The 25,809-nt window shown below is 36.8% G+C and overlaps 1 protein-coding gene across 1 annotated transcript in view; it reads right to left on the bottom strand.

The window, feature by feature from the left end:
- The window catches only part of LOC127661368 (zinc finger CCCH domain-containing protein 18-like), a 50,463-nt gene that overhangs the window by 14,700 nt on the left and 9,954 nt on the right, over window positions 1–25,809 (bottom strand). Inside the window, 3 exon segments of the mRNA XM_052152019.1 lie at window positions 23,122–23,408; window positions 23,865–23,976; window positions 24,248–24,277. Coding sequence (XP_052007979.1) covers window positions 23,122–23,408; window positions 23,865–23,976; window positions 24,248–24,277 — 429 coding nt within the window.

The raw sequence follows: 25,809 nt of genomic DNA, 5'->3' as shown, positions 1-25,809 counted from the left end.
GTCTGGACACCATTTACTTGCATTGTATGGACCTACAGAGCTGAAATATTCTTCACAAATCTTTTTTTTTGTTCAGCAGAAGAAAGTCAGTCATAAATATATGGGATGGCATGAAAGTGAGTAAATGAAAGAATGTTAATTCAATTTTTGGCTGAAACTTCCATCTTACAATTAATTTTAAGGTAGGCTGCAGTCTATGTCCTCTTCACTGATTTTGGAACCCATCCAAATTTTAATCAGGAAGCCAACCAGCTTCTCATAAGTAGTCAAGTGTATTGATATGTGGGTCAGTCTTATGCATGTATTTCTAACTACCAGTAAATGAAAAACATTCCCATGCTTTACAAAGTTAAACTGGGCACATGCTATTAATGTCGAAAAGTAGTCATTACTAGGGATGGCATGAGTACTCAAGTAGTCTGATGTGGCATGAAAAAGATGATCGATGGTGATCAAGTATGTTTTGACTTTTCATTCCAAAATTCAGTGACAATTACCTGACAACTAAACACAAACGTGTCAAAGAGGGAGCTTATTTTTAATTTTGAGATTGATTACTTTGTGACTTTGAGGGGTACATTGATTGTCAGAGACGTCTCATAGCAACCATACAGATATATGACGCTGCAATGCTATAGTTACGATAATCAAAAGACTTAAATTAACTGGGTTTTATTATCAATTAATGTAAGAACTTTGACTCGTTAATGGATATTATTTTAAGTGAATGTTTATCACTGACTCTAAACCTCCCTGTCCTGGGTGCCGAAATGTTTGTGTGAAGTAACGCCTGCATCTCCACGAAATGGGAGTAGAAGATTTCAACACAAGTTTCCAAGTTAGAAGTCTGACATAAATTGTCATTTCATTGCACTTTCCCAAATGAAAGGCGGAGATTCCAACTCTGAGTTGAACGCTTCATGAATCACCACAGCAACAACAATACAGAGCATTGCGGCTTTCCCCACAGGACAGACGGTCATACACACCAGGCGTGAGTGGCAGTGGAGTCAACATGCTGTGAGTGTTTCAAACAGCTAGACAGAGTGCAGCTAAATGGAACACAATGCAGCATCTTCAAAACTGAACTTCAAATTAACATGATATAAAAAACACGATGGTTATGGCATCTCCAATTAAGCCTAGAGCGATTTGAAAATAGACGATTCAAACTAGGGCCGAAACTATTAGTCGACATTATCGATAATGGCGACAAATATTTTCTTTTTTTTTTTTTTTTTTTTTTAAATCGGCAGTCGCTTGATCTCATTTAACGTAACATGAGATCACATTAAACTGTATTGATGACTCGTGAGGGCAGCACTGCAGCTCACACCTGACTTGAGAGGAAGAATTACACAAAAGTCCAGATGCACTCTAAACTTTCCAACCAGCTTCATCTTATGTAGATAGCAAAGTACAAGGGAATTATAAAAAAATAACAAATAAGTAAATATTACTTATTTGTACTCTCGTTGTGGAATAAGTGGAGCTGGAGCTCTTTTAAGGAAACACCCCGGTGTTACATCTTAAATACAGTTATATTTAATGCATTATAGCTTTATTAAAGTTCAAATAATACAGAAACAGATCATGTAAATAACTACAAACTCTGAAACTGGCATTTCTCTGTGCGGTCAACACCTCTTCTATGAGTTGCGCGAATGTCCCGATCTAAGGGGGAGAGATTGAAACTGCACCAGGCTGATGCAGACTGTCACGGGACGCTCGTCCCTCGAGCACGCACACTTAATGCAGCTCGATTATAACGCGATGGTTCGTGACTTATTGTATCATAATACAGTATGTGTCACTGTGCGTTTCTTATCGTGAAGAAAATTGGCAATATGCAGCTTTATTAATAATCGAGAGTTTGTTTTTTGTGAGTTAAAGATGGATTGAAGTGAACAGAAAGGTGAGAGAGGAAGTCTTCGCCCCATTATACACGGCAACAAAATACATTTATGATTTGTTTTGGCTTGTTTTCCAATAAAAATATCTAAAACTCATTTAAAACAATGTACATTTACTTCAGCTGCTATACTGAAGAATAAAAATTTTTTGATTATAATATTAAAAATACAAATATTTTAAAATATGTAAAAATCCTTTTAAAAATATGCATTCACCTGAGCAGCAGCATAGGAGATATTTAGACTTGCTTTTAGAGAAAAGATCTTGAATATAAGTATATTTTGTCTTTACTGCACTCGCAGAAGTATAACCAAGTTAAAAAATACACTTATATTTAAGATACATTCTCTTAAAGTAAGTTTAAATATCTTATATGTTGCTTTCTCAAGTAAATTTATCTTGTTTTATGGATTTTTAGAAATGTTGAAATGGAAAACAAGACAAAAACACTATTTTTGCTGTGTATTTCTTAACTGAATGAAACATAATAAAAAGTATTTTTTCCCTTTAATTCAGTGAATGTCATTTAGAGATATTTTCAAAAGATGATTTTGTCCTCTTTATTGTTAGTAAGTACGTTTTATACAACCTTTTAAGTCGGGACACAAGCTGATTAATCGGTTAGAACTAATGATTAATCATTGCAATAACCGCTGAATAATCGAATAATCTTTCTAATAATCTTCACATAATGACAAAATAAAATATGATGCATTATATTTTGATTCTGCATTCTTTTGTACATTTTGTAATAGACTAATTTATAACAGCCTATAATAACAAATAGACAATACACTGGAACATCAAGACTCAATGCAGCAGTCATAGACATTTGTCAGACATGTTTTTATATATACATTTCTGAACATTTAATTGCCCCATGAGTGCTTAAGTCAGAGTACTCAAGTAGATAAAATGCCCATCCCTAGACATTACCTAAATTCACTCTACAATTATCATGTTTTGCTTTTCTAGCATATTTTGGTCCCTTGTTCATAGGTTGAGATTATAATCATCTGAACACTATTTTTATCTAACCGCGGTTATTTGAGATAACTTCGAATATTGAGCACTTTAAATTCCAAACACATTTTATTGTCCAAATGAGGGAATAATAATAATCCTTACATTTATATCGGGTTTTTCTAGACACTCAAAGCGTTTTACATAGTATAGTGGGAAATTTCTCAACCACCACCAATGGAAAGAACCGAACGTTTAAGTGTCTTCAGTTGAACTCCGGCTGGCTCTGCACCGCAGAATCTGAAGATCACGTGAAGATTAACATCTTCTGAACCAGGCTTGAAGCGCTGTGATGTATGCGCTGTCTGCAGAGGTTTGCAACAAACTCCCGTGAAAATATGGGGATTTTAGTGAACACATAAATATTAAATATAAATATAATTTACCCTTTATTATAAATATAATAATAGCTATTCATTTGGTTCCAACAACAACAGTGTACAGTAAATGCAAAATGGACCAAGACTAAAGCTGACCAAAAAGGGAGATATTTTATGTATTTTGAAATATTTTGATATTTAAAATATCAATTCTACATTTTTAAAGCCTTAAAAGAAATCATGTAAAGCTAAATATGAATAAATGACTTCTTAAGGTTTATGAAGCACACATTCAGCTAAGACAAAAGCATGACAATTAATCGTCAAATTGTGAGAGCCCTAAAACAGACAATGAATCATCATAATCACAATTATTAGTATGACAATGAATTGTCATAATTGTGAAAGTTTGTAATTAATCCTCAACGTAATTAAGAGATGTGGAATGCACCAAGTTTAACTATATTACATTACTAGTTAACCAAGTGCATTACACATATTTGCATTAATCACTAAAGTATGCCTTTAAAATGAAAAAAAAAAGTCCCAGCCAAGGCCCTGGAATGTCCTCTTGGGTGACGTCAAAGTAAACAAACCAGAGGCAGGCTCAAAAGTGTAACTAATAATAGAGTGTCTATTAATGGAACGTGCACACGCGGAGCTATTTTTAGATCTGTAATCTGACATCATCTGCAATTTCCTGTTAGTGCAGAAAGAACTGGAAGTATACCATTCAATGAAGGAAGATTTAATGGAGAGCAGTGATATCCCCACCAATTTTTTTTAATTAGAAATCAGTCGCACTTCTCACAAAAAAAAAAAAAAAAGGTAAAAAAAAAAGTTGACATATCTTATTTTCAAAAAAATCTAAAAAGACAATATACACCTAATCCAGATAACAAATGTTATCAAAGGGCGATTCTTTCGAAAATGCAGTCTTCTCTTACCTCCAAACCACAAATTATTGATTTATTAACTCTACACATGCTCAAAAATAACATTGTCAAATCATTTATCAGGATCATAAAATCTGGTAGGATCATGAAAGCTCAGGAACATTTACATTCAGTAAAGAAAAGCCAGGAATGTTTCCAAATATGCAAAGATTTCAACATCACTACCAAAAGCTAGGAGGACACGTGTCAAACATATCTCTAAATCAGAAAGCTGTCAAACGGGTAATGTAATTTATCTTGCCGTCACAATTAATAGCCCAGGAGGCTATATATCTGTGTTTTGCCAAAACAACTCACTCAAGACAGTTCCTCTGAGAGCAACAGGCCATTAAAAGCGGTAAAGCAAACCTTCAGAACACTGGCTGTATAGCCCGACTAACTACAGATGATCAGTAATGAGTTATGAAACACAAGAATCTGTATACACTGCAAAGATCCATCGAAAATTGCTATGTGCGTAAATGAGCACTTGCTTTAAAATCTGCTGTTACAAATTGATTCATGCCTCATAAAATAATGCAGTCATTGATTTGAGACAATGAAATTCAGCACGAGGCGGTCAACTTTGGGGGGCGTTCACATTTAGAATCACATACCCAACCTGATCAACAACTTTGGGGGCATGTTGAAGTGAATTTCGCCCAGGGCACCAAACAAGCTAACACCATTGCTGACAGTAATGTTCTGCATTGTAAGCCAATTTTTTTTTAAGCAAAAGTGTGTTTTAACTTTTTTATAGTGGTAAGGAATTTAAATTATAGCTGTATCATTTCCAGCTATTACTAAAAATTTGAAAAACAAACAAACAAAAACAAATATATATATATGTATGTTTTATTTTTAGTCTATATATATATATTAGACAGATTCTGGAATCATTTCAGTTTAGAGCTTCATCGCGCATGCAGATCTCAAAAGATAATATTCAACCATGAAATCTGATCACTTTAGTTATCCAGTGGAGATTAGCTTAACTATTCATGTGAAGTCATTGCATAGTTTTCCTCATCATAAGAACCAGCATGATTCAAAAACAAGGTGTAACTTAACTCCTGGCAGTCATCCATCAAATGATGCAACTTTGTAGTCACGCCTTCTTGAGAAGGCTATATAGGAGTGCTGTACAAAAATCAGACTCGCTTAGGAAGAAGGCCTAAAGACAATAAGACTGTAAACTAGGCAGATGATTAGCAATAATAAAAACACAACTGTATATTTAAAAAGCTTTAGAGCTGATGACAGAAAAATCATCATTTCTTCACCCTCATGTTGTACCAAACCTATATGACATTTTTCTTCTGTGGAACACAAGTAGCAGTTCTCAAGAATACTGATGCTCTTTTTCCCAATCAATGATAAATAAATATGGAAAAAGTCTGTCAGTTCCAAATTTCTGCTTTACATTTCATTTGTGTTCCACGACAGAAAGCCATACAGGTCTGGAACAATGAGTAATGACAGAATTTTAATTTTGGGGTGAACTATATATTCTTTATAAATTGCTTAAATGGAATATTAAAGAAATAATAAACAACAAAAATCACATTTTGACAGTGAACTAACTGCATCGACAGATTCAGCTTTTTCAATAGACTATATGACAAACGAAACATGAACTACCTCTACATACTCCCGTAGGTATACAGCCTTTTCAACAAACTCTTACTCAAGTGTAAACAGAACAGACTTGAATGACATTTCATCACAACCCTTTATATCAATGTATCACCCTTGTGACGCACAATGACAAAACTACAATACTGATCGCAAATCTGACGTGAAAGCACAATTCCAGTATTGCAAGATCCTCCAGTATGAATATGTAAACACAGGGCAGGGTTTATAAATGAGGTCATGTCATAAAATAGGTTGTCCTGTTGCATACTGAACTATTGTGTGCTATAAATTTTTTCTACTTATTTTATTCTTGGCTTTGCATAGTTCCAGCAACTCACAATCTTCCTTGAAAGAAGCAAGGTAGATAGTGTTTTTTTTTCAGCAGGTGCAAAGTGTGTACACAAATAGGGATGTCTCAGAACAATCTTTTGGAGACAGAGTATGAGTACAATATTTCCTTTTCTGTACTCACCGATAATGATCCCCATTTGTTTTAGTTTTTTTAATTGTGTTATTGTTTTTTTTTTTTAAGTTGCATTTTTCAAATTCAATATGTGAGAATGAGGACAGCGTTTTTTTTTTAGTTTTTTTTTTTAGCAGAGACACACACAAAAAAAAAGTATCTAAAATTTTTTTAATAAATTAAACCTCAAAAAGCTGACCTTCTGACTTGACTGGTTTCGGCAACTGTAGCACAAACAGAAAGTAATTTTTAGCTCTCACATTGTCAAAAATGTTTAAGTTAACATCACAGAAAATAAAGTATAATAATGTAAAGTCTGTGAATCAATGAGGATTCTTTTACAAATATAAGGAGCAGGTTATCTTAAGAACCTCTGAATGTTACCATGTAGGACACTATAGAATGCAGTTTATTTCATCAAGTTTAACAGAACAATTCATTTTCACCATATTTATCAAATAAAGTGCTTTTAGACAGATCCTCACAGCAATCCAAAATACATCATGGGAGTTATTTGTGTTAAAGTGCTGCACAACAGAGCATCACCGATGTGAGATATTGCTTAAATTATTATTATTAATAGTAGTAGTATAAATCACAGTGAATATTACTCAACTATACAGTAGTGATATAGTTCTGTCATGTTTTTTCTATTTAAATGGAGCTTTTATTTTGGTGGGAAACTAAGAGATGCCCTTTCAGTTTCTGTGCTTCTTTGACGGAAGTTTCTCAATTCCGTAAAAGCAGTTCACATCGTGACCCAGTGTTATTATTAAACTGCAAAAAGCCACAATGTAATTAAATATGCAGTCTGTATAAGCTGCACATGAATGAGTGCTCTACCTTCTGTAATCTACTACACACAGAGCATGCGTGATGCTCATGTTTTCAGTGTATGAGCGGCTGGCTTCACAAATTCACTTTGAAGCGTGAAACATATGCACCCTATATAATGTATCTATGTCATTAAATTGCCGCTTTTGCAGTTTAATAATAACACTAGGACACGTTTCGATTGTAATTTGTGCACTGAATGTTTAAGCAATAGCATTCACATTTCAGATGGTATTTATTCATGTAGCAGACGCTTTTATCAAAAGCGACTTACAAATGAGGAATAAAGCAAAAGCCATTTATCATAAGGAGGCAATAACAAGAGAAGTCCTGCAATACAAATTGCTCAGAGACGTATAAGAAGGGAGGAAGGTTAGAGAAACTGCTGAAAGAATTAGTGAGAATATTTTTGCTGATATTGTTTATGAATATCTTTAGATGTTTCTTGAAAATCAGCTGCTCGGTTGGAGTTTGGATGGTCATACCACTAGTGAGGAATCGTGGAAGTGAAAATACGACAAAGCACATAGAGTTTAAGTAAAGTTTAGACAGAGTGTAGATAATTTGTATTATTATTATTACAACACTACCATTAGAATATTAAAAAAAGAAACATGAATTGATTTTATTTATTCATTATTCTATATTCAATGATGATTCTGTGAGAAAAAAGGCAGCCTATTGCTGCTATAGTAATAAACGCAACTTCTACGCGTGTCTGATTGACAGAAAAATGCACTCTCATTTCTGTAAATTTTTACAGTTACGTTAGCTGTACTCCATCCATGTACTGAATGGATGCGCATCCTTGAAAGAGTGGAATTTTCCTGCTCATTCATTTGAACAGCTCACACAATGTCAATGGTATGACCCCTCAGATTAATCAAGACTAGCGGATTTGTTATTTATTATCAAATGCCAAATTACGAAATCACTTGGGTGGCAATAATATAAAATAATAATGAATAAGTACATAAATAAAAACAAGCGTGGAAGCAGGTCAAACCAGTCACCAGGACCGTTATTTCTCCTGCTGCTTCCGAATGCCAATCTGGGCCTAGAGTACACTTGCATGTAAAAAGTGTTAAGAAAACCCACTGTCCACAGCATGACTAAGGGCATTCTCTCCAAAAGCTGAATAAATACTTTAAGCAAGCATTTTAGCATGCCCTGACATTATGTTAGGGTCTGGAGCTCACAGATAGTGGAATGATACATAATTAGGAGAAGCAGTACAATAGCTCAATATTATGTATTGTTATCAATGAAGGAGGGGGACACAGAGGAATATACTAGACAACAGCACAAAGGAAAAGGGAATTAGGATCACTTCCTCTTGTAGCCTCACACATTTTGGACAATCCTCACTCCATTAAAAATAATGAGAACATAAATAAAAATGCTTGCCTGCCAAGAATGTGCTTCCAATGTATATGATGAAAACATAAGGCAAAACATTTTCTTAATCTGAATTTTGTCTTGCTTTCCAGTTAAAACATTTAAACATAATTAAACCAATATGAAAAGTGTTCTAATTTTAAGAATAAATTCCGTTAGATTTATGCTGAAAAGAAAACAAATAGCTTAAGAAAAATAATCTCAATTAATCCTAATATCTTATGCAAAATCTTATACTAATAGCTTTTGGTTATTTGTTTCAAGATATTTACATGTTTTTAAAGAAAAACAAGACGACGATTAAGATGAAAATATTTTCCAGTGCATACACTTCCCAATAATTACAATAGAATAATTAGAATATAATAACCCCCTCATTCCACTGTAGTGCTGGTACTAACCATTATTAGAATGATTTTTAGACAATTCGAGCGATTATTGCAATGATAAATTATAAGCGGGCAAAATCAACTTTTAAAAATACCTCTAAATGAAATTCTTTGAATTAAAGGGAAAAAAAATACTTACGTTTAATAAGTTAATTTACTTGAGAAGCAGCATAAGACATTTAGACTTGCATTAAGAGACTAATATAAGTGTTTTTTGTATACAAGTGTATTTTTCACTTGAAAATGTACTTATATTCAAGATCTTTTCTCTAAAAGCAAGTCTAAATATCTCCTATGCTGCTGCTAAGATGAATGTATCTTTTTTTAAAGGATTTTTAGATATTTTATTTTTTTAATATTATATTCAACATTCTCAGATAACAATTTTTTCTTCTTCAGTATAGCAGCTGAAGTAAATGTACATTGTTTTAAATGAGTTTTAGATATTTTTATTGGAAAACAAGCCAAAACAAATCATAAATTTGTATTTTGCCGTGTATAATGGGGCGAAGACTTCCTCTCTCACCTTTCTGTTCACTTCAGTCCATCTTTAACTCACAAAAAACAAACTCTCTCTTATTAATAAAGCTGCATATTGCCAATTTTCTTCACGATAAGAAACGCACAGTGACACATACTGTATTATGATACAATAAGTCACGAACCATCGCGTTATAATCTAGCTGCATTAAGTGTGCGTGCTCGAGGGACGAGCGTCCCGTGACAGTCTGCATCAGCCTGGTGCAGTTTCAATCTCTCCCCCTTAGATCGGGACATTCACGCAACTCATAGAAGAGGTGCTGACCGCACAGAGAAATGCCAGTTTCAGAGTTTGTAGTTAATTACATGATCTGTTTCTGTATTATTTGAATTTTAATAAAGCTATAATGCTTTAATATAACTGTATTTAAGATGTAACTTCGGCGTGTTTCCTTTAAAGATGATCGATGCTCAAGTTTTGCTTCAGCGGAGCAGTAGCTCTGGTTCCCACCTATTCCACAATGAGAGTTATTCTGTATTTACTTATTTTCGTATAATTCCTTCATACTTTGCGATCTACATCACTCATCATCTCATGTTACATTAAATTACATCAAACGACTATTCAACAATGAAAATATTTGTAAACTAATCATTTCAGCACTATTCCATAGTTGATAACTTTTTCTAGATTTGCTTGCTCTAGGGGAACAATTTTTCTTTAAATAATGCACTAATATTTTATTGGAAAAACATATTAGAAAATACATTTACATGCAGTAGACAATTTTTTTTATTTTTTATTAATGTTCATAATCATATATCAGAATATTGTTTAATGTGCTCCAAGCATTCAGTATATTGGACAGTGAATATCATACACTGTCCTTTCCCCCACAAAAAAATAGAATAAATCCATTTTGCTTTAAATATGCAACAATTCAGATTTTCCATAATGAAAATGTTTTGTTTGTTAAGTTTCCGGTCTAGGGGACTGATACTGTTATTAAAAAAAAGTGTACTTTCAGCTGATTATTTCATCATGAAACCCTAATGAGGATTACATCAGAAGAGACATTTACATAATTACTATAGTATCGATCAACAGCAGTATTGCGGAACACAGTTTCAGCCATACAGTGATGAAATGGCATTGCTTATCCTTTATTGCCTTTTCAAACTACAATTTCCTTCAACTAAGCACAGTCATAACACTGTGTAGTGATGACCCCATAATATCAAAACTTTCATTAAACAGGCACAAAAAAAACTTGCCCAAACAACACCAGAAACTCGCTTCATGCACACCTATGTGTAACGTCACAGGGAGTTGCTTCATGCAAGTAAACAGTGGGAACCTAAGATCACACTCTGTTAACCACACCTAGGAAATGGTAACATCTTGAATGTCCATGTTTATTGATTTCCTTCCTTCATTCTTTCACAAAGCCAGAAAATTCCATTGTTTCATGATCACGTGCTTGATACTCTTTTACGTCACACTTGAATCAATAACACAAAGAACAGCTCATCTCTGAGATCACAATCACATAACAATGGACAAAACTTGCACTGTGACAGCGGCTTTACAAAGCAATGCACTAAAGTAAATCCAAAATCAGGAAACGTGGTAGTTTGCATATGGTTCATTTACACTCTCATGGATATTTAATGAAAAGCTCCCAAAAATCAGCCTGCATAATTAGAAATTTTGAAAAAATAAAATGCAGTTTAGTACTAAGTAAAAAGTCCTGGAATAATAGCAAACAAGTATATTGAAGAATTAGATCTTTTTTATTCTTCTTGCTATTTTCAGTTTTCAGGCAACAGACTTTTTAACAATGCCATTTACGCATTTAGCAGTCAGATTAGATTCAGTTTAGCTGTGCAATCACTTTATTGTCTGTGCAGATGTACGTTGTAATATTATACCTGATTAATCTGATTAGCTGATAAATGTATGTATGTATGTATATGTGTATATGTATATATGTATATATATGTATATATATATATATATATATATATATAATTTTAATAATATAAAATTATTATATATTTAATATAGAATAAAAAAACTTTTTTTCAAGTTTTGCTGTCATTGTTATTTTGGAATATCTTTAAAAGGTTTCATTTCTATTCTATGTTCAACGACACTTTTTAAAGTTTGATCCAAAATAAACACATAACTTGCATGCACCCCTCCCCCTCCAAAACCACAGCACAACTCTGAGAGGAAAAAAAAACACACACAAAAAAACTGCATGTTACTGCAACTACAATTCATTTCAAAATGGTAGGACCTGGGTAGCTCAGTGGTAAAGACGCTGGCTACCACCAATGGGGTTCACTAGTTCAAATCCCAGGGTGTGCTGAGTGACTCCAGCCAGGTCTCCTAAGCAACCAAATTAGCCCGGTTGCTAGGGAGGGTATAGTCACATGGGGTAACCTCCTCATGGTCGCAATAATGTGGTTCGTTCTTGGTGGGACGCATGGTGAGTTGAGAGTGAATGCCTCAGTGAATGGCGTGAAGCCTCTATGTGTTCTATGTCTCTTTGGCAACAAGCTCAACAAGCCATGTGATAAGATGCGGAGGCAGCTGGGATTCGTCTCCTTCGCCACAAGGATTGAGGTGAATCACTATGCCACCACAAGGATTTAACAGCACATTGGGAATTGGGCATGCCAAATTGGGAGAAAAAATATTCTGAATTAGCCAGCGTTATATGTGGTCAAAATCCAGCATCGTCAATGAAACATGGCACTTCACTAAACCATATTCCGATGAGATCAGTGGAACTGAAATTTGTTTACAGATTTTCACATTTAAAGGTGAAGTGTGCACTTATTTCGTTAAGTTAAAATACTCTCTCCTATTCCAGCTTAATATGCATATACAACTAAAAGGCAGACATTCATTCACTGATTAGGACGAGATGATTGTTTAGGAGATTAGTTTGAAACATTCAGTCATTACTGTATTTTGGCAATTCTGTTAGGGTTGCACAAAGGCTGAAAAGTGCATTTAAGTTTTTCCAGACGCATCTACAAAATGGCATTAAAGACATTCTCTAAAGTCAAACAAAGTGAGTAGGTCTAAAACTACCACTTCCAACACGATTTGATAAATGACTCCATGCAAGTATCATTGGGCAGATTCATATTCAACTAGAGCAAGGTGGAAATTTGACGATCCAGCCTATAATCTAGGCCTAATGAATGAAATGCGAATCTCTCTTTTTCTCTCCAAGAAAATAAAGACTTGACATGTATTAGAGAACTAGATAATCAAGACAGCAGATCCAGTGCAATCTGGCTATGCAAAATACATTTACTGGAAACTTCCCATTACACATGATTATAATTAAATAGGCAATCAGAGTGTGCTTATGCAAGAGGAATACACTGACAAAACGAGAACAAATTACTATAGGAGGAAATAAGTGTGTGTGATGAGACTATTGTGATAATGTCAGGAAATACCAAAATGATTAAGTTAGTAGTTATAGAAAGCTTTTTAAAACAAACAATTGCAGCATGAAGCCCACAAACACAACATTATTCACCCTGGAGTGAACTTTGGTTAAGTGCTTTCCACAATAGGATGAATAAGAAGTAGGAATGCACCGATACCACTTTTTCCTCATCCGATATCGTAAATCTCAGTATCGGCCGATACGATACCAGTGTTGTTTTTTTGCATAATCAGGTTAGAATATTTGTACATTATTGTGTGTAACTAATTGAGAGAACTCTTTAATATGTAAAGAAACACAAACATCTAACTACAAATGTTTTCAATATAAATGTATAGATTATTAAGAAAAGCTTTATTATTAACTAGTATACTGGATACTGTAGCAGAAAATGTGTAATTCCAGTATAAGTCGTCAGTAGAAAAAAAAGAAAATATATATATATATATATATATTTTTTTTTTTCTGGATCTGGACTTTAAAGGATTCAGATCTCTTTTTTGTTTATGTAGTTGTAAGATAATTTTATTCACACAGTTATTATTCCATTCAATTTAAAAATTATAATTTGTAAACAAATAATAATATATATTATAATATACAACAGTTAATTTCGGTCCTAAAATCTGATTGGACAAGAGACGTTTCATGAGTACAGATGGTCTGATACCATCAGCACTCGACGATTCACTGTGTGTATCACTTCGCTTGTGCCGTTCTAAACTAAAGTATAAGAGCAGTGCAGATCTGTTAAGAGTTACTGTATAAGTGTTTCTTACATGTATTTGTTATTTTATCCTTTGACATTACATATGTTAGCCAGCAGGTGGTGGCAAAAGATCATTTTTGTGTGTAATATGAGCAGTAGGTGATCAGAATCAGAATCAGCTTTATTGCCAAGTATGCTTACACATACAAGGAATTTGTCTAGGTGACAGGAGCTTCCAGTCAACAACAATAAAAACAATACCAAAAACAGCAGCAAGACATAGGTAATTAAAAACAAAAAAGAACACGAAATAAATAATTATACATACCGGTATACGCACATACACTCACCTTCATACATACCCACATACACACACGTAGTGCAAATCTAATACAATCTGTTATATAAAGAACAAAAACCTGTATATTATGTACAGAGCAATGTAAGTAATGGCAGAAGTGGATAAGTTGGATAATATAAATTAAAATTGAAATTAAACTGTGTATTGCACATAATTATTGCTCAATGGGGCAATTTAATTGTTCATTAGATGGATGGCCTGAGGGAAAAAACTGTTCTTGTGTCTGACAGTTCTGGTGTTCAGAGCTCTGAAGCGCCGGCCAGAAGGCAACAGTTCAAAAATGTAGTGGGCAGGGTGAGTGGGGTCCAGAGTGATTTTACCAGCCTTTTTCCTCACTCTGGAAGTGTATAGTTCTTGAAGGGGGGGCAGGGGGCAACCAATAATCCTCTCAGCAGACCGAACTGTCCTTTGTAGTCTTCTGATGTCTGATTTCGTAGCTGCACCAAACCAGACAGTTATTGAAGTGCAGAGGACAGACTCAATGACTGCTGAGTAGAACGGTTTCAGCAGCACCTGTGGCAGGTCCTCAGCTGGCGAAGGAAGTACAACCTCTGCTGAGCCTTTTTCACAATGGAGTTGATGTGTATCTCCCACTTCAGGTCCTGTGAGATGGTAGTGCCCAGGAACCTGAATGACTCCACTGCTGCCACAGTGCTGTTTAGAATGGTGAGGGGGGACAATGTTGGGGTGTTCCTCCTAAAGTCCACAATCATCTCCACTGTTTTGAGCGTGTTCAGCTCCAGGTTGTTTTGACTGCACCAGAAAGCCAGCCGTTCAACCTCCTTTCTATATGCAGACTCATCATCATCTCGGATGAGGCCTATGACAGTGGTGTCGTCTGCAAACTTCAGGAGCCTGACAGAGGGGTCCTTGGTGGTGCAGTCATTGGTGTACAGGGAGAAGAGTAGTGGGAGAGCACACATCCCTGGGGGGCACCAGTGCTGATGGTACAGGTGGTGGAAGTGGATTTTCCCTGCCTCACAAGCTGCTGCCTGTCCGTCAGAAAGCTGGTAATCCACTGACAGGTAGAGGTGGGAACAGGGAGTTGGTATAACTTAGTCCGGAGTATATCTGGTATGATTGTGTTGAAAGCCGGGCTGAAGTCCACAAAAAGGATCCTTACGTATGTCCCCGGTCTGTCCAGATGTTGCAGGATATGATGCAAACCCATGTTGACTGCATCATCCACAGACCTGTTTGCTCGATAAGCAAATTGAAGGGGGTCCAGAAAGGGTCCAGTGATGTCCTTCAGGTGGGCCAACACCAGTCTCTCAAATGACTTCATGACCACAGATGTCTGTAGTCATTAAGTCCTGTGATTTTAGGTTTCTTAGGGACGGGGATCAGAACTGAGCATTTGAAGCAGCATGGGACTTCACACTGCTCCAGTGATCTATTGAAGATCTGAGTGAAGATGGGGGCCAGTTGGTTAGCACAGGAACGAAGGCAAGCTGGCGAGATGCCATCTGGTCCTGGAGCCTTCCTTGTCCTTTGCTTCCGAAAGACACGGCACACATCGTCCTCACAGATCTTGAGTCCAGGTTGTGTAGCAGGAGGGGGGAGGAGGGGGGTTGCAGGAGGTGTTAATGGTTGTGTGAAATGAAGGTCCGAGTGCATGTGGGGTGTGAAATCGGGCCTTTCAAATCTGCAGTAAAACACATTCAGGTCGTCAGCCAGTCTTTGGTCCGCCACAGGGTTGGGGGTAGGAGTCCTGTAATTAGTAAGTTGTTTCAGGCCACTCCACACATATGTCGAACCTGTCAGTCATTGTTTACAAATAGTGCATCGGGAAAGTATTCACAGCGCTTCACTTTTTCCACATTTTGTTATGTTACAGCCTTATTCCAAAATGGATTCAATTCATTATTCTCCTCAAAATTCTACAAACAATACCCCATAATGACAACGTGAAAGAAGTTTGTTTGAAATATTTGCAAATTTATTAAAAATAAAAAACGAAAGAAATCACATGTACATAAGTATTCACAGCCTTTGCTCAATACTTTGTTGAAGCAACTTTGGCACCAATTACAGCCTCAAGTCTTTTTGTGTATGATGCTACAAGCTTGGCACACCTATTTTTGGCCAGTTTCTCCCATTCTTCTTTGCAGGACCTCTCAAGCTCTAACAGGTTGGTTAGGGAGCATACCGATGCTCCACAACCATTTTCAGATCTCTCCAGAGATGTTCAATCGGGTTCAAGTCTGGGCTCTGGCTGGGCCACTCTAGGACATTCACAGAGTTGTCCCGTAGACACTCCTTTGTTATCTTTGCTGTGTGCTAAGGGTCGTTGTCCTGTTGGAAGATGAACCTTTGCCAAGTCTGAGGTCTAGAGCGCTCTGGAGCAGGTTTATCATCAAGGATGTCTCTGTACATTGATACATTCATCTTTCCCTCAATCCTGACTTGTCTCTCAGTTCCTGCCACTGAAAAACATCCCCACAGCATGATACTGCCACCACCATGCTTCACTGTAGGGATGGTATTGGCCAGATGATGAAGTTTCCTCCAGACATGATGCTTGCCATTCAGGCAAAAGAGATCAATCTTTGTTTCATCAGACCAGAGAATTTAGTTTCTTGTGGTCTGAGAGTCCTTCAGCTGCCTTTTGGAAAACTCCAGGCAGGCTGTCATGTGCCTTTTACTGAGGAGTGGCTTACATCTGGCCACTCTACCATACAGGCCTGATTGGTAGAGTGCTGCAGAGTTGGTTGTTCTTCTGGAAGTTTCTCCTCTCGCCACAGAGAAATGCTGGAGCTCTGTCAGAGTGACCATCGGGATCTTGGTCACCTCTCTGACTTAGGCCCTTCTCCCCAAATCGCTCAGTTTGGCCGAGCAGCCGGCTCTAGGAAGAGTCCCGGTGGTTCCAAACTTCTTCCATTTATGGATGATGGAGGCCACTGCGCTCATTGGGACCTTCAATGCTGCAGACATTTTTCTGTACCCTTCCCCAGATCTGTGCCTTGATACACTCCTGTCTCAGAGGTCTACAGACAATTCCTTGGACTTTGTGGCTCGGTTTGTGCTCTAACATGCACTGTTAACTGTGGAACCTTATATAGACAGGTGTGTGCCTTTCCTAATCATGTCCAATCAACTCAAATGTACCACAGGTGGACTCCAATCAAGTTGTAGAAACATCAAGGATGATCAGTGGAAACAGGATGCACCTGAGCTCAATTTTGTGTGTCATGGTAAAGGCTGTGAATACTTATGTACATTTTTTAATTTTTTATAAATTTGCAAAGATTTCAAACAAACTTCTTTCACGTTGTCATTATGGGGTATTGTTTGTAGAATTTTGAGGAAAATAATGAATTGAATGCATTTTGGAATAAGGCTGTAACATAACAAAATGTGGAAAAAGTGAAGCGCTGTGAATACTTTCCAGAAGTGATCACTCCGTGATCGCTCGTATTACTACTACTAAACAACTACAGCTAGAAAATAGCTTTAAACGGCTTTAAACAAACAACTTCAGTATTATGGCTCATCACAGCTGAGAGAGACACACAACAGACAGATTAATTACACAATTCATTACTTCCACTTACTGGAGTTTCCACATTGGAGAAAACGTACTGTCAGGGTATCTGCACATTTTTTAACAGCAAATTTAATAACTTTTTAAGTCTTCTAAAAGGAAAATTTAAGACTTTACCTCAACAAAAAAAAAACAGGAAAATGTTCAGCGCAACAACACAGAATGATGTGTTGTGGTACAACTCACCAGAGCAACGCTCAAGACAGGTCAAAGGGACGCGAAAACTTTTATACCAAGTGCTGATTCACCTTACAACCCTGACATGGTTGACTATGTATAAACTATCAGCTTTTAAGGTACTTCAGGTAATTTCTAAATTCTGGCCCCTCATAGCAGTTTGAAAAAGACATGGAAGACAGCCCCAGGACATTACAAAAGCCCACAAATACACAAAAGTTAAAGTATTTGTCATACTTGATCTAAATTATGGGTAAATGTGGCTGCCAAATAGCCTTGAGCTGGGTTTGGGGGTTCTCCCCCAAGAAAATGTTATTCAGGGTCTGATAGTGTTTTCCATGTCATTTCAGACACAGATAAATGCAAGCACATTCAATAATCTATGCATAGACCTAATGAATGAAGATCCAGTCAGACAATTGTAGGAAAGATCAGGATCAGAAATTTATTTAAAAGTGCTTTGTTCAGCAACTACTTTCAGTACTGTGCATCAAACTTCCAATATGGTTAACAATGGGATTAATACCAATCTGGCAATCCAAAGATATACATGTATAACAGTATACAAACAGAATAGCATGAAAACAATCATGCTTACATGGGATGACAAATAGAGAAACATTTATTCATTTAGTCATTTTATCCAAAGCGACTTACAATTGCTATATATGTCAGAGGTCGCACGCCTCTGGAGCAACTAGGGGTTAAGTGTCTTGCTCAGGGACACATTTGTGTCTCACAGTGGATTCAAACCGGGGTCTCTCACACCAAAGGCATGTGTCTTATCCGTTGCGCCATCACCACCCCTTTTATGATTTATTTCAAGTGTTTGCAGTGGGCTGTTTACAATAATCTCGCATTATATCAAGTACATTCTCAGACTCAGCCGAACGCACAAACGCTCTTCTTCGTGAGCATTTGAGTGTGCGGTTAAAAACTAGCCTAGAGCGCCATCTGCAAAAACTAAGCTCAGAATCAATTCGCAAAGCATTAGGAAAAAATTTAAATCAATCCAAGAATCGCAATGAATCGATATATTGTAGCCAGGACTCCCTTGAAAAAGAGATTAGTAATCTCAACGGGATTTTCCTGGTTAAATAAAGGTTTAATAATAATTGTCCCAAATATTCATTAGGAAATAACATGAAAACACACAAAGCATTTTAACATATTCAAAGAATTTTAAATGTTACTTTGATAGTCTTACCTTAAAATGCTCCAGCAAGTCTTCTGCCGTTGAGTGGCCCAAAAACTGAGAACCAAGATAGCGAGACCTGACAATCGGGGTGCCGGTCTCGTCGGTTGACCAATGTCTGACGTGCAAGTCCAACTGTTTAGTTTTCGTTGTTGTTCATGGACTCATCAAACATTATGATGAAAGCGTCCTTGTTTGCCCGTGAAATTAGTTCCTTCTTCAGGTATGGGGCAACACCAAATCGTGCTAAATATGCGGTTTTGTCCCTTCCACACGTGAACGTACTCGCACATTCTGAGTCAGGGAACATTGCTTGAAAAACTAGGTGGATGTCCTCATTTGAGGTGTACGAGTGGTGGCGGCTTACGGTTTGAAATACCCACAGTATTTCGGCTTTAAGTGTAGCTACATTCACAAAGCTGCCGAAGGCATTGCTTGAACTGGACGGCCTTGTGGAAGGCTGAGAGGTCGAAGTGCTTGATGAGAACATTATAGGCAAACAACTTGCCTGCGACGACACATACTTCTATGCTTTCATGTGTGAATCGAGCGCTATGTGGCCCATTGACCCCAGCTGTATCGTCTTTTTACATAAAGCACACCTCGCTTCATGATTACTGGCTGTTTTCTTCAGCCACCCCCGATACTTTTCGTCCTCCAACCAATTGTCATTAAACAAACATTTGCCCATGCTTGCGGTTTCGCAAAATGCCGTGGAGGCGAACCATCAACGGAATGCATTCATCAATCACTTACTCGTATGTCACCTATGGAATGATGGAGGTTGCACCCACGAAGTGCTGCCCCCAAATGTTGCGCTGGTCAAATTGCGGTTTGAAAAATAAATAAAAATGACGACACGGACATGAAATTTAAGATCCCACATGAAATTTAAGACCTCTCAGACCTTAAAAATCAAAAATTTTATTTAAGACGTTTCGAGACTTTAAGGACCCGCGGGGACCCTGACTGTTCAAAATGGCATTGCGGTTTCTATAGAGAAAGATTCTTTCACAGGCTACTGCGAAATAGGGAGAATTGCCCCTGCTTGGACAGTGATTTTTCCACTGAAAAAGCTGATCTCCAGAAAGCTGACAGCATTTCTGCTTTGGTTTGGCAACAGGAGATCACACACGCTGCTCTCTCTCTCCTCTCTCTCATATCCATCCTTGTTTATCCAATAACTTGGTAGAAACAGCACAAGCCCTGATACTATTTCTGAAGTGATATTTTTGGATTACTACCAGAGGCTTGGATGAATCATTTGGTTTTAACCAGCAATGGCAGATTCTGATCCGTCATGTAAAAGTAGTTCCATGCACAAATGCTCTTTGACCATACTCAGTTTTTCCTAATTTAAAAAAAAATTACTTGTTCATTGAACTGTTGTATTTAAGCAATATCACACGAGCAAGAGTGCGATATGGCCCTACATCATCACTGCTGTGCCACTGAAAACCAAAGTGACACATTTCAGAGAAAAAAAAAAACTTCATAAGTATGCACACCATTTTACAATTGGGTATATGGCTGTGTTCAGAATCAACCAATCATCAAGCTCATTTGAAATAGTACACACCTGTCATCAACTGAAGTGACTCTGAATAACTCCAAATAAATATCAGCTGTTCTTGTAGGATTTTTCTGCCATTTTCTTGGTTGCATGCAACTACAAGAACCATGGGCCACAAAGATGGTGCCCCCCTAGGGAGTTGGTGCCCTACGCAGACTGCATAGTATGCGTGTAGGGAGCGGCAGTACTGCTTTGAAGTATTTCCACACCGCTAACATCGGCCTTTGCTTGGTAGTGCTGTGATAATGGCTAGATCGATCGAGAGTGAAACCTGAGCAGGGAAGCAAGTTGTTCTTGCAGGACGTTTTGATGTCATTATTCATGTCTGTGTTTTTGGGCAGAATTGTGAGAGCAAACTCCCTTAGATGAAAAGCAACCCCACACATGGATGGTCTCAGGATGCTTCACTGTTGGCATGACACAGGACTCGTTTACTTTTTCTTCTGTCCTTGATGTTTTTCTTGGAAAGAAGTAGCTTATTTGCTGCCCTTCTTGACACTAGGCAATTGTCCAAAAGTCCTCGCCTCACTGTGCGTGCAGATGCACTCACACCAACCTACTGCCAATATTGAGCAAGCTCTGCACTGGTGGTGACACCATTCCGTATCTGACTCCTCAAGAGGAGATGTCCTGGCGCTTGCTGGACACCCTGGGACGTCCTGAAGCATTCTTCACTGCAGTTGAACCTCTCTCCTTGAAGTTCTTGATGATCCGGTAAATGGTTCCTTCAGGTGCAATATTCTTTACACCAAGTTCCTTGCATGCGAGGCCATTTTGATGCAAAGCGATGATGGCTGCACGTCTAACTTTAGAGGTAACCATTGCTAACAAGAACACAATGATTGGAAGCACTTCTTCCCTCCTTTCATAGCAATCAGTCTGCTCTTATAATCCAATCAGAATGATGGAGTGTTTTCACCTGACTAGTACTCGTTCACAGGTGCTGCTGATATGATCAGTGAAATGATGATTAGAGAAATGATGTTAGATGGTGATAGTCGATTTTTTTGGCCAATGAAGCTTTTTGCAATTATTTTAAATGCATCTGATCACTCTGCACAATAATCTAGAAACAATGTGAATCAACACCACAACAACTGAGGCAGAAAACTTTGCGAACACAAAATTTATGTCACTGCCAACATTTTTGGCCATGGCTGTAAACGTCTGCCTTCAACTGTATGTAGTTAATATTTCTTACATTTTTAGGAATTTTATGTGTTATCTACTTTATCAAGTAGTGTAATATATTGGCATTGCGCCTATCGGCCACTCTGCTCTCTGGATATCGATATCGGCCATTAAAAAAAATATATATATATTGTATTGTACGATACAGAAACACGCGATTACATGAGACTTCTTATTCTTTGGTTTTGATGTCGAAATGTAAACGGGTATGAGCACGACACTTAAGCTGGTCACGCGTTATAAGCTGGTAATAATGGCAGTAAAGTTTAAATGCAACGTTGGTCTCAACGTGAGACCAAAAAATTACGTGTTCCGATCAGTGGACACTTTGGCATGTGGAGTCAAGTGGGCCAGGAATTGAACCGCCAATCCTGCGATTAGTGGCTAACCTACTATTGCCACCTGAACAATTGTAGATTTATTTTAAAAAGTGATATATCAAATATATATTACTTGAGGGTTGACAAACACATTTTTCTAAAGAAAAACATGAAAATTCATATTAGTTTTTCTCATTAAAATCAATCAGAAAAATTGCAGTGCTATTGTTTGTTACATTATTATCGAGCTCTGATTTTTGTTGCCAATGTCAAGACACTGTTGTGTCATTTATGATTTAAAAAGACATTTATGTTATTGTTATCCTTGAAAAAGTTTGAGAGAAACATTTGTGGGAGCTGATTTAAAAAAGAAAAAGTATTGTGTTGTATCGTAAAATGTGTGTATTGTTACATGCCTAGTCACCATGGTAAAGTTAATTTATGAGACCGTTTAATTTTATTATCTGCATAAAGTCTAGTGCACATTGTAGCTTATTCAGACACAAAGGGGCCATTCTGACCTTTATGTAAAAAAAAAAATACAGTTTAGATTGTTTTTTTGTTTGTGACATTTAGGGACAAGAACATCTGAAATTGAAATTATCACAATAATAGACCAGCTTGCAACAAATTGGAAGCTTATTCAAAAAAGATGCAGCAGTCTCGGCAAGGGATTGTATTTAAGACTAAAGAAAAAGTTGCAGAAAATTGTGGTCAGAATTTCCATTGGTCTAAAAGTACAATCAGGACACTGAACTTTCATTTATCTCAAAAACATTGCAAAAACAACAATCCAGCAAGTACACTCATTAAATCAGACTGCTAACTGTTAAAAAGTTCATTTCTAAACAGACTGATAAAAATGCATACTCCCCTGTCTCCCAGAAGTAGCATATTGGCAAAGCTCTTGCCATTTTACTGTACAATATGCATATTGACATCTATATTGTCATGGCTGCCAAATGTTGCCAATGGCTTCTACGATGTACTTAGGCTTAGGATGCTTTTTGGAAATGCTGCCCTGGTCAATTACAGCTTTGAAGGTCATGTAAGGCTGAGACTAGTGTTTATCATGTCTTGACAGAGGAAAGAGTAATAGGCATGAGTTAAATAGTTTGTCATGGCGAATTATGTTCGCAGCAGAAAATACTGTCCACAAACATTAAAAGCTTGAGACTCACCTGAGTGGCATGTTCGTGGGTGAACGCGGTTTGAGTGGCTTCTCCTTGTCCTCCTTTTTCTCCCGTGGCTCTCTGGGAGGGCGCTCTCTTGGCCTTCCCTCCTTTTCATCACGTTTAAGACGATCCCTCTCCCACTCTTCCTTCCTGCGCTGTCTTTCTTTCTCTCTCTCCCTCTCTCTTTCCCTCTCCCGCTCTCTTTGCCTGCGCTCCCGTTCGCGGTGATCTCTCTCGCGTTCCCGTTCCCTCTCACGGTGGCGCTCGCGAGGATCTCGCTCCCGCTCTCGATCCTGATGCAAGCAAACAGCCACACTTAAATTTAAACAACATTCAAACCTGAAAAATCTGCCAATTTCAAAAGTGAAACATTAGCTTCATGGAAACTCGATTTTCTTGTATTGCCAGATTTTTAGAATGAGCTGATTTTTAACAGTTATCAGCGTACTGTTGTGCATGTAAACACATTTTTTGTTTAAGCATCCTGACTAGACAGAAATAGCAACATTGGCTCAACGAACTGTGCGAGTTTGTGTGGCCAATGGTAGACAAGGGGAGAGTGTCGAAGACCTGTTTGAAAACAGTATAACACAATTTGGTGACAGAAGTAGAGCACAATATACACACTTCACTTTTTAAATATTTAAACCTGATAAAGACTTCTAACTGCATGCTTGATGCTGAAAGCCCTTCGGAAGAAATAATGCAAAACAGCAAAATCTCAATATATTTATTCAACATGTACTCACAGGGTAGTATGGCACTGGAGTCTCTGTATACTGCACTCGAAAGTTCTCGTACTGGCCTCCTCGCCAAAAAGTCTCCATGTCGTAATCGTAGTATGGGTCGCCATATGGGTCACTATACCACAAGGACAGTCATTATAAACAGTTGAGAACAATAATAAAATGTCTATTTAAGTGAAGGGTAAGGAGGTAGCAGTTTTTTGAGTGGCCCCCAAAAGTCTATAATTTGTTTGCAAATCCATTAGATTCAAGTTTTATATTTTATATCTAATGGAATGACATTCAGACATTCTTAAGTGTGACTTGAGTGTCCAAAATTTTTTGGGGGCACTGTATGAGTGAATTACACTGAATTAAAGGGAAGTATTTTAGTTTAGAGTACTTACCCATAACCTGGATCTCTGAACTCTAGATCACTGCAATGTAGATGGGAAAAAGAGGGGAAACTTTAGTCAGCTCGATCACTAGTTCACTTCTCTATTAAAAGGAGTCTGGACTAGGCACCAGAGGGTAGTTATGGTATGCATATTTTTATGATTTTAGGTTATTTTATGCTATTTTATTTTAAACTGTCCTAAAGTTTGACAAACACATTTCTAAAATTCAAACATTACATGTAGTCTACATTAATGTTGTCATAAAAGTTACAAGCATAATTTTAAAATAATTGGCATAAATAATGATGTTTCAAACAGTTTTAAATGGAATATAGCATGTTACACAGCAGTCCATATAAAAAAAAAAACAAAAAAAGCATTTCATGTCAACTACTTGTATTCATGCTGCAACTAATCACGGACCAAATATTTTACAACTCAGTTTAGTTACAGCAGTGTTTCCCACAGGATTTTGTGAGACTATAATGGGGGACCCTCTAGGGGAGTTCGGGGGCATGATCGAAAAGAATATTTGTACATTTTAAAGTTAAACACTTCCATCTGGTGCACTTTGAGAGCAAAATTAAGAGGCTAGTGTTGTGCTCTTGTAAACAGTTTTGTGCTCTTAAAACTGCAGTAGGCAACTTTGAAATAAACTGAATTGAGAAACAGCGAGAAAAAAAAAATCATAATTGGCTAATAAACGTTTGTTTTTACTCGCCAGACTTTTGACCACATGTAAGCACAATGTAACTAAAAAATATATTAAGCAAACTGAGAGAGGGGGCCTCTTCATATCTATTCACACAATATAGTATATTGCAATTTATTTTTAGATTTTGCTTTATGATTTTAAATCACATTTTAGCTTTTTAAAAATGTACAAATTTCACATTCTATCTATATATGATGTCATGAAATTGCATTTTTGATAATGATACAAGCTGTTGATGTTGTTTGAAATTTCATACACATTTTTATCAAAACAATTCACAAGGTGGAACCTAATAATGTAAATTAAGAGTCACGGTTGAGAAATTTGGCTGACAATTAATTGTCAAACATATAATTGTAATTATGATGATTAATTGCCTGTTTTAGTTGTATCACGAATATGACGATTAAATTACCTTACAAACTCACATGTGTGCTTCATGCACAAAACAAAGTCATTTATACAAATTTAGATTGGGTCATAAAATAAAACAAGGGTTTGATTTCCTTTTCAAGTTTCAAAAACACATGAATGACAGTCAAATATAAAAGTATAAAAAAAATGTCAAAGTTTTGTTTTCTTTTGTAACCCATCCAACCTGTATAGCTATTATATTATAATATAATATTATATTATGCAATAGTAAAATATTTCTGCCTTAAATTCTTTACATTCACACATTATTTTAAGGCTCTCTGATTAATTTGATCTATGAGTGATTTGCATCCCTGGGTCTCTCTGCTACACTGCGTGAATAAACCCCATTTGCCATTACATGGCCGTTAATTGAAACTGGAGTGCTTTGCGTTCACAAAATTAATACGTTTATACCTTGTTTATATTTTTGTTGAGTTTG

This window comes from Xyrauchen texanus, chromosome 21 (assembly GCF_025860055.1).
Source record: "Xyrauchen texanus isolate HMW12.3.18 chromosome 21, RBS_HiC_50CHRs, whole genome shotgun sequence".
In the NCBI taxonomy this organism is placed as follows: domain Eukaryota; kingdom Metazoa; phylum Chordata; class Actinopteri; order Cypriniformes; family Catostomidae; genus Xyrauchen; species Xyrauchen texanus.
This window is presented reverse-complemented; position numbering and strand designations above follow the sequence as displayed.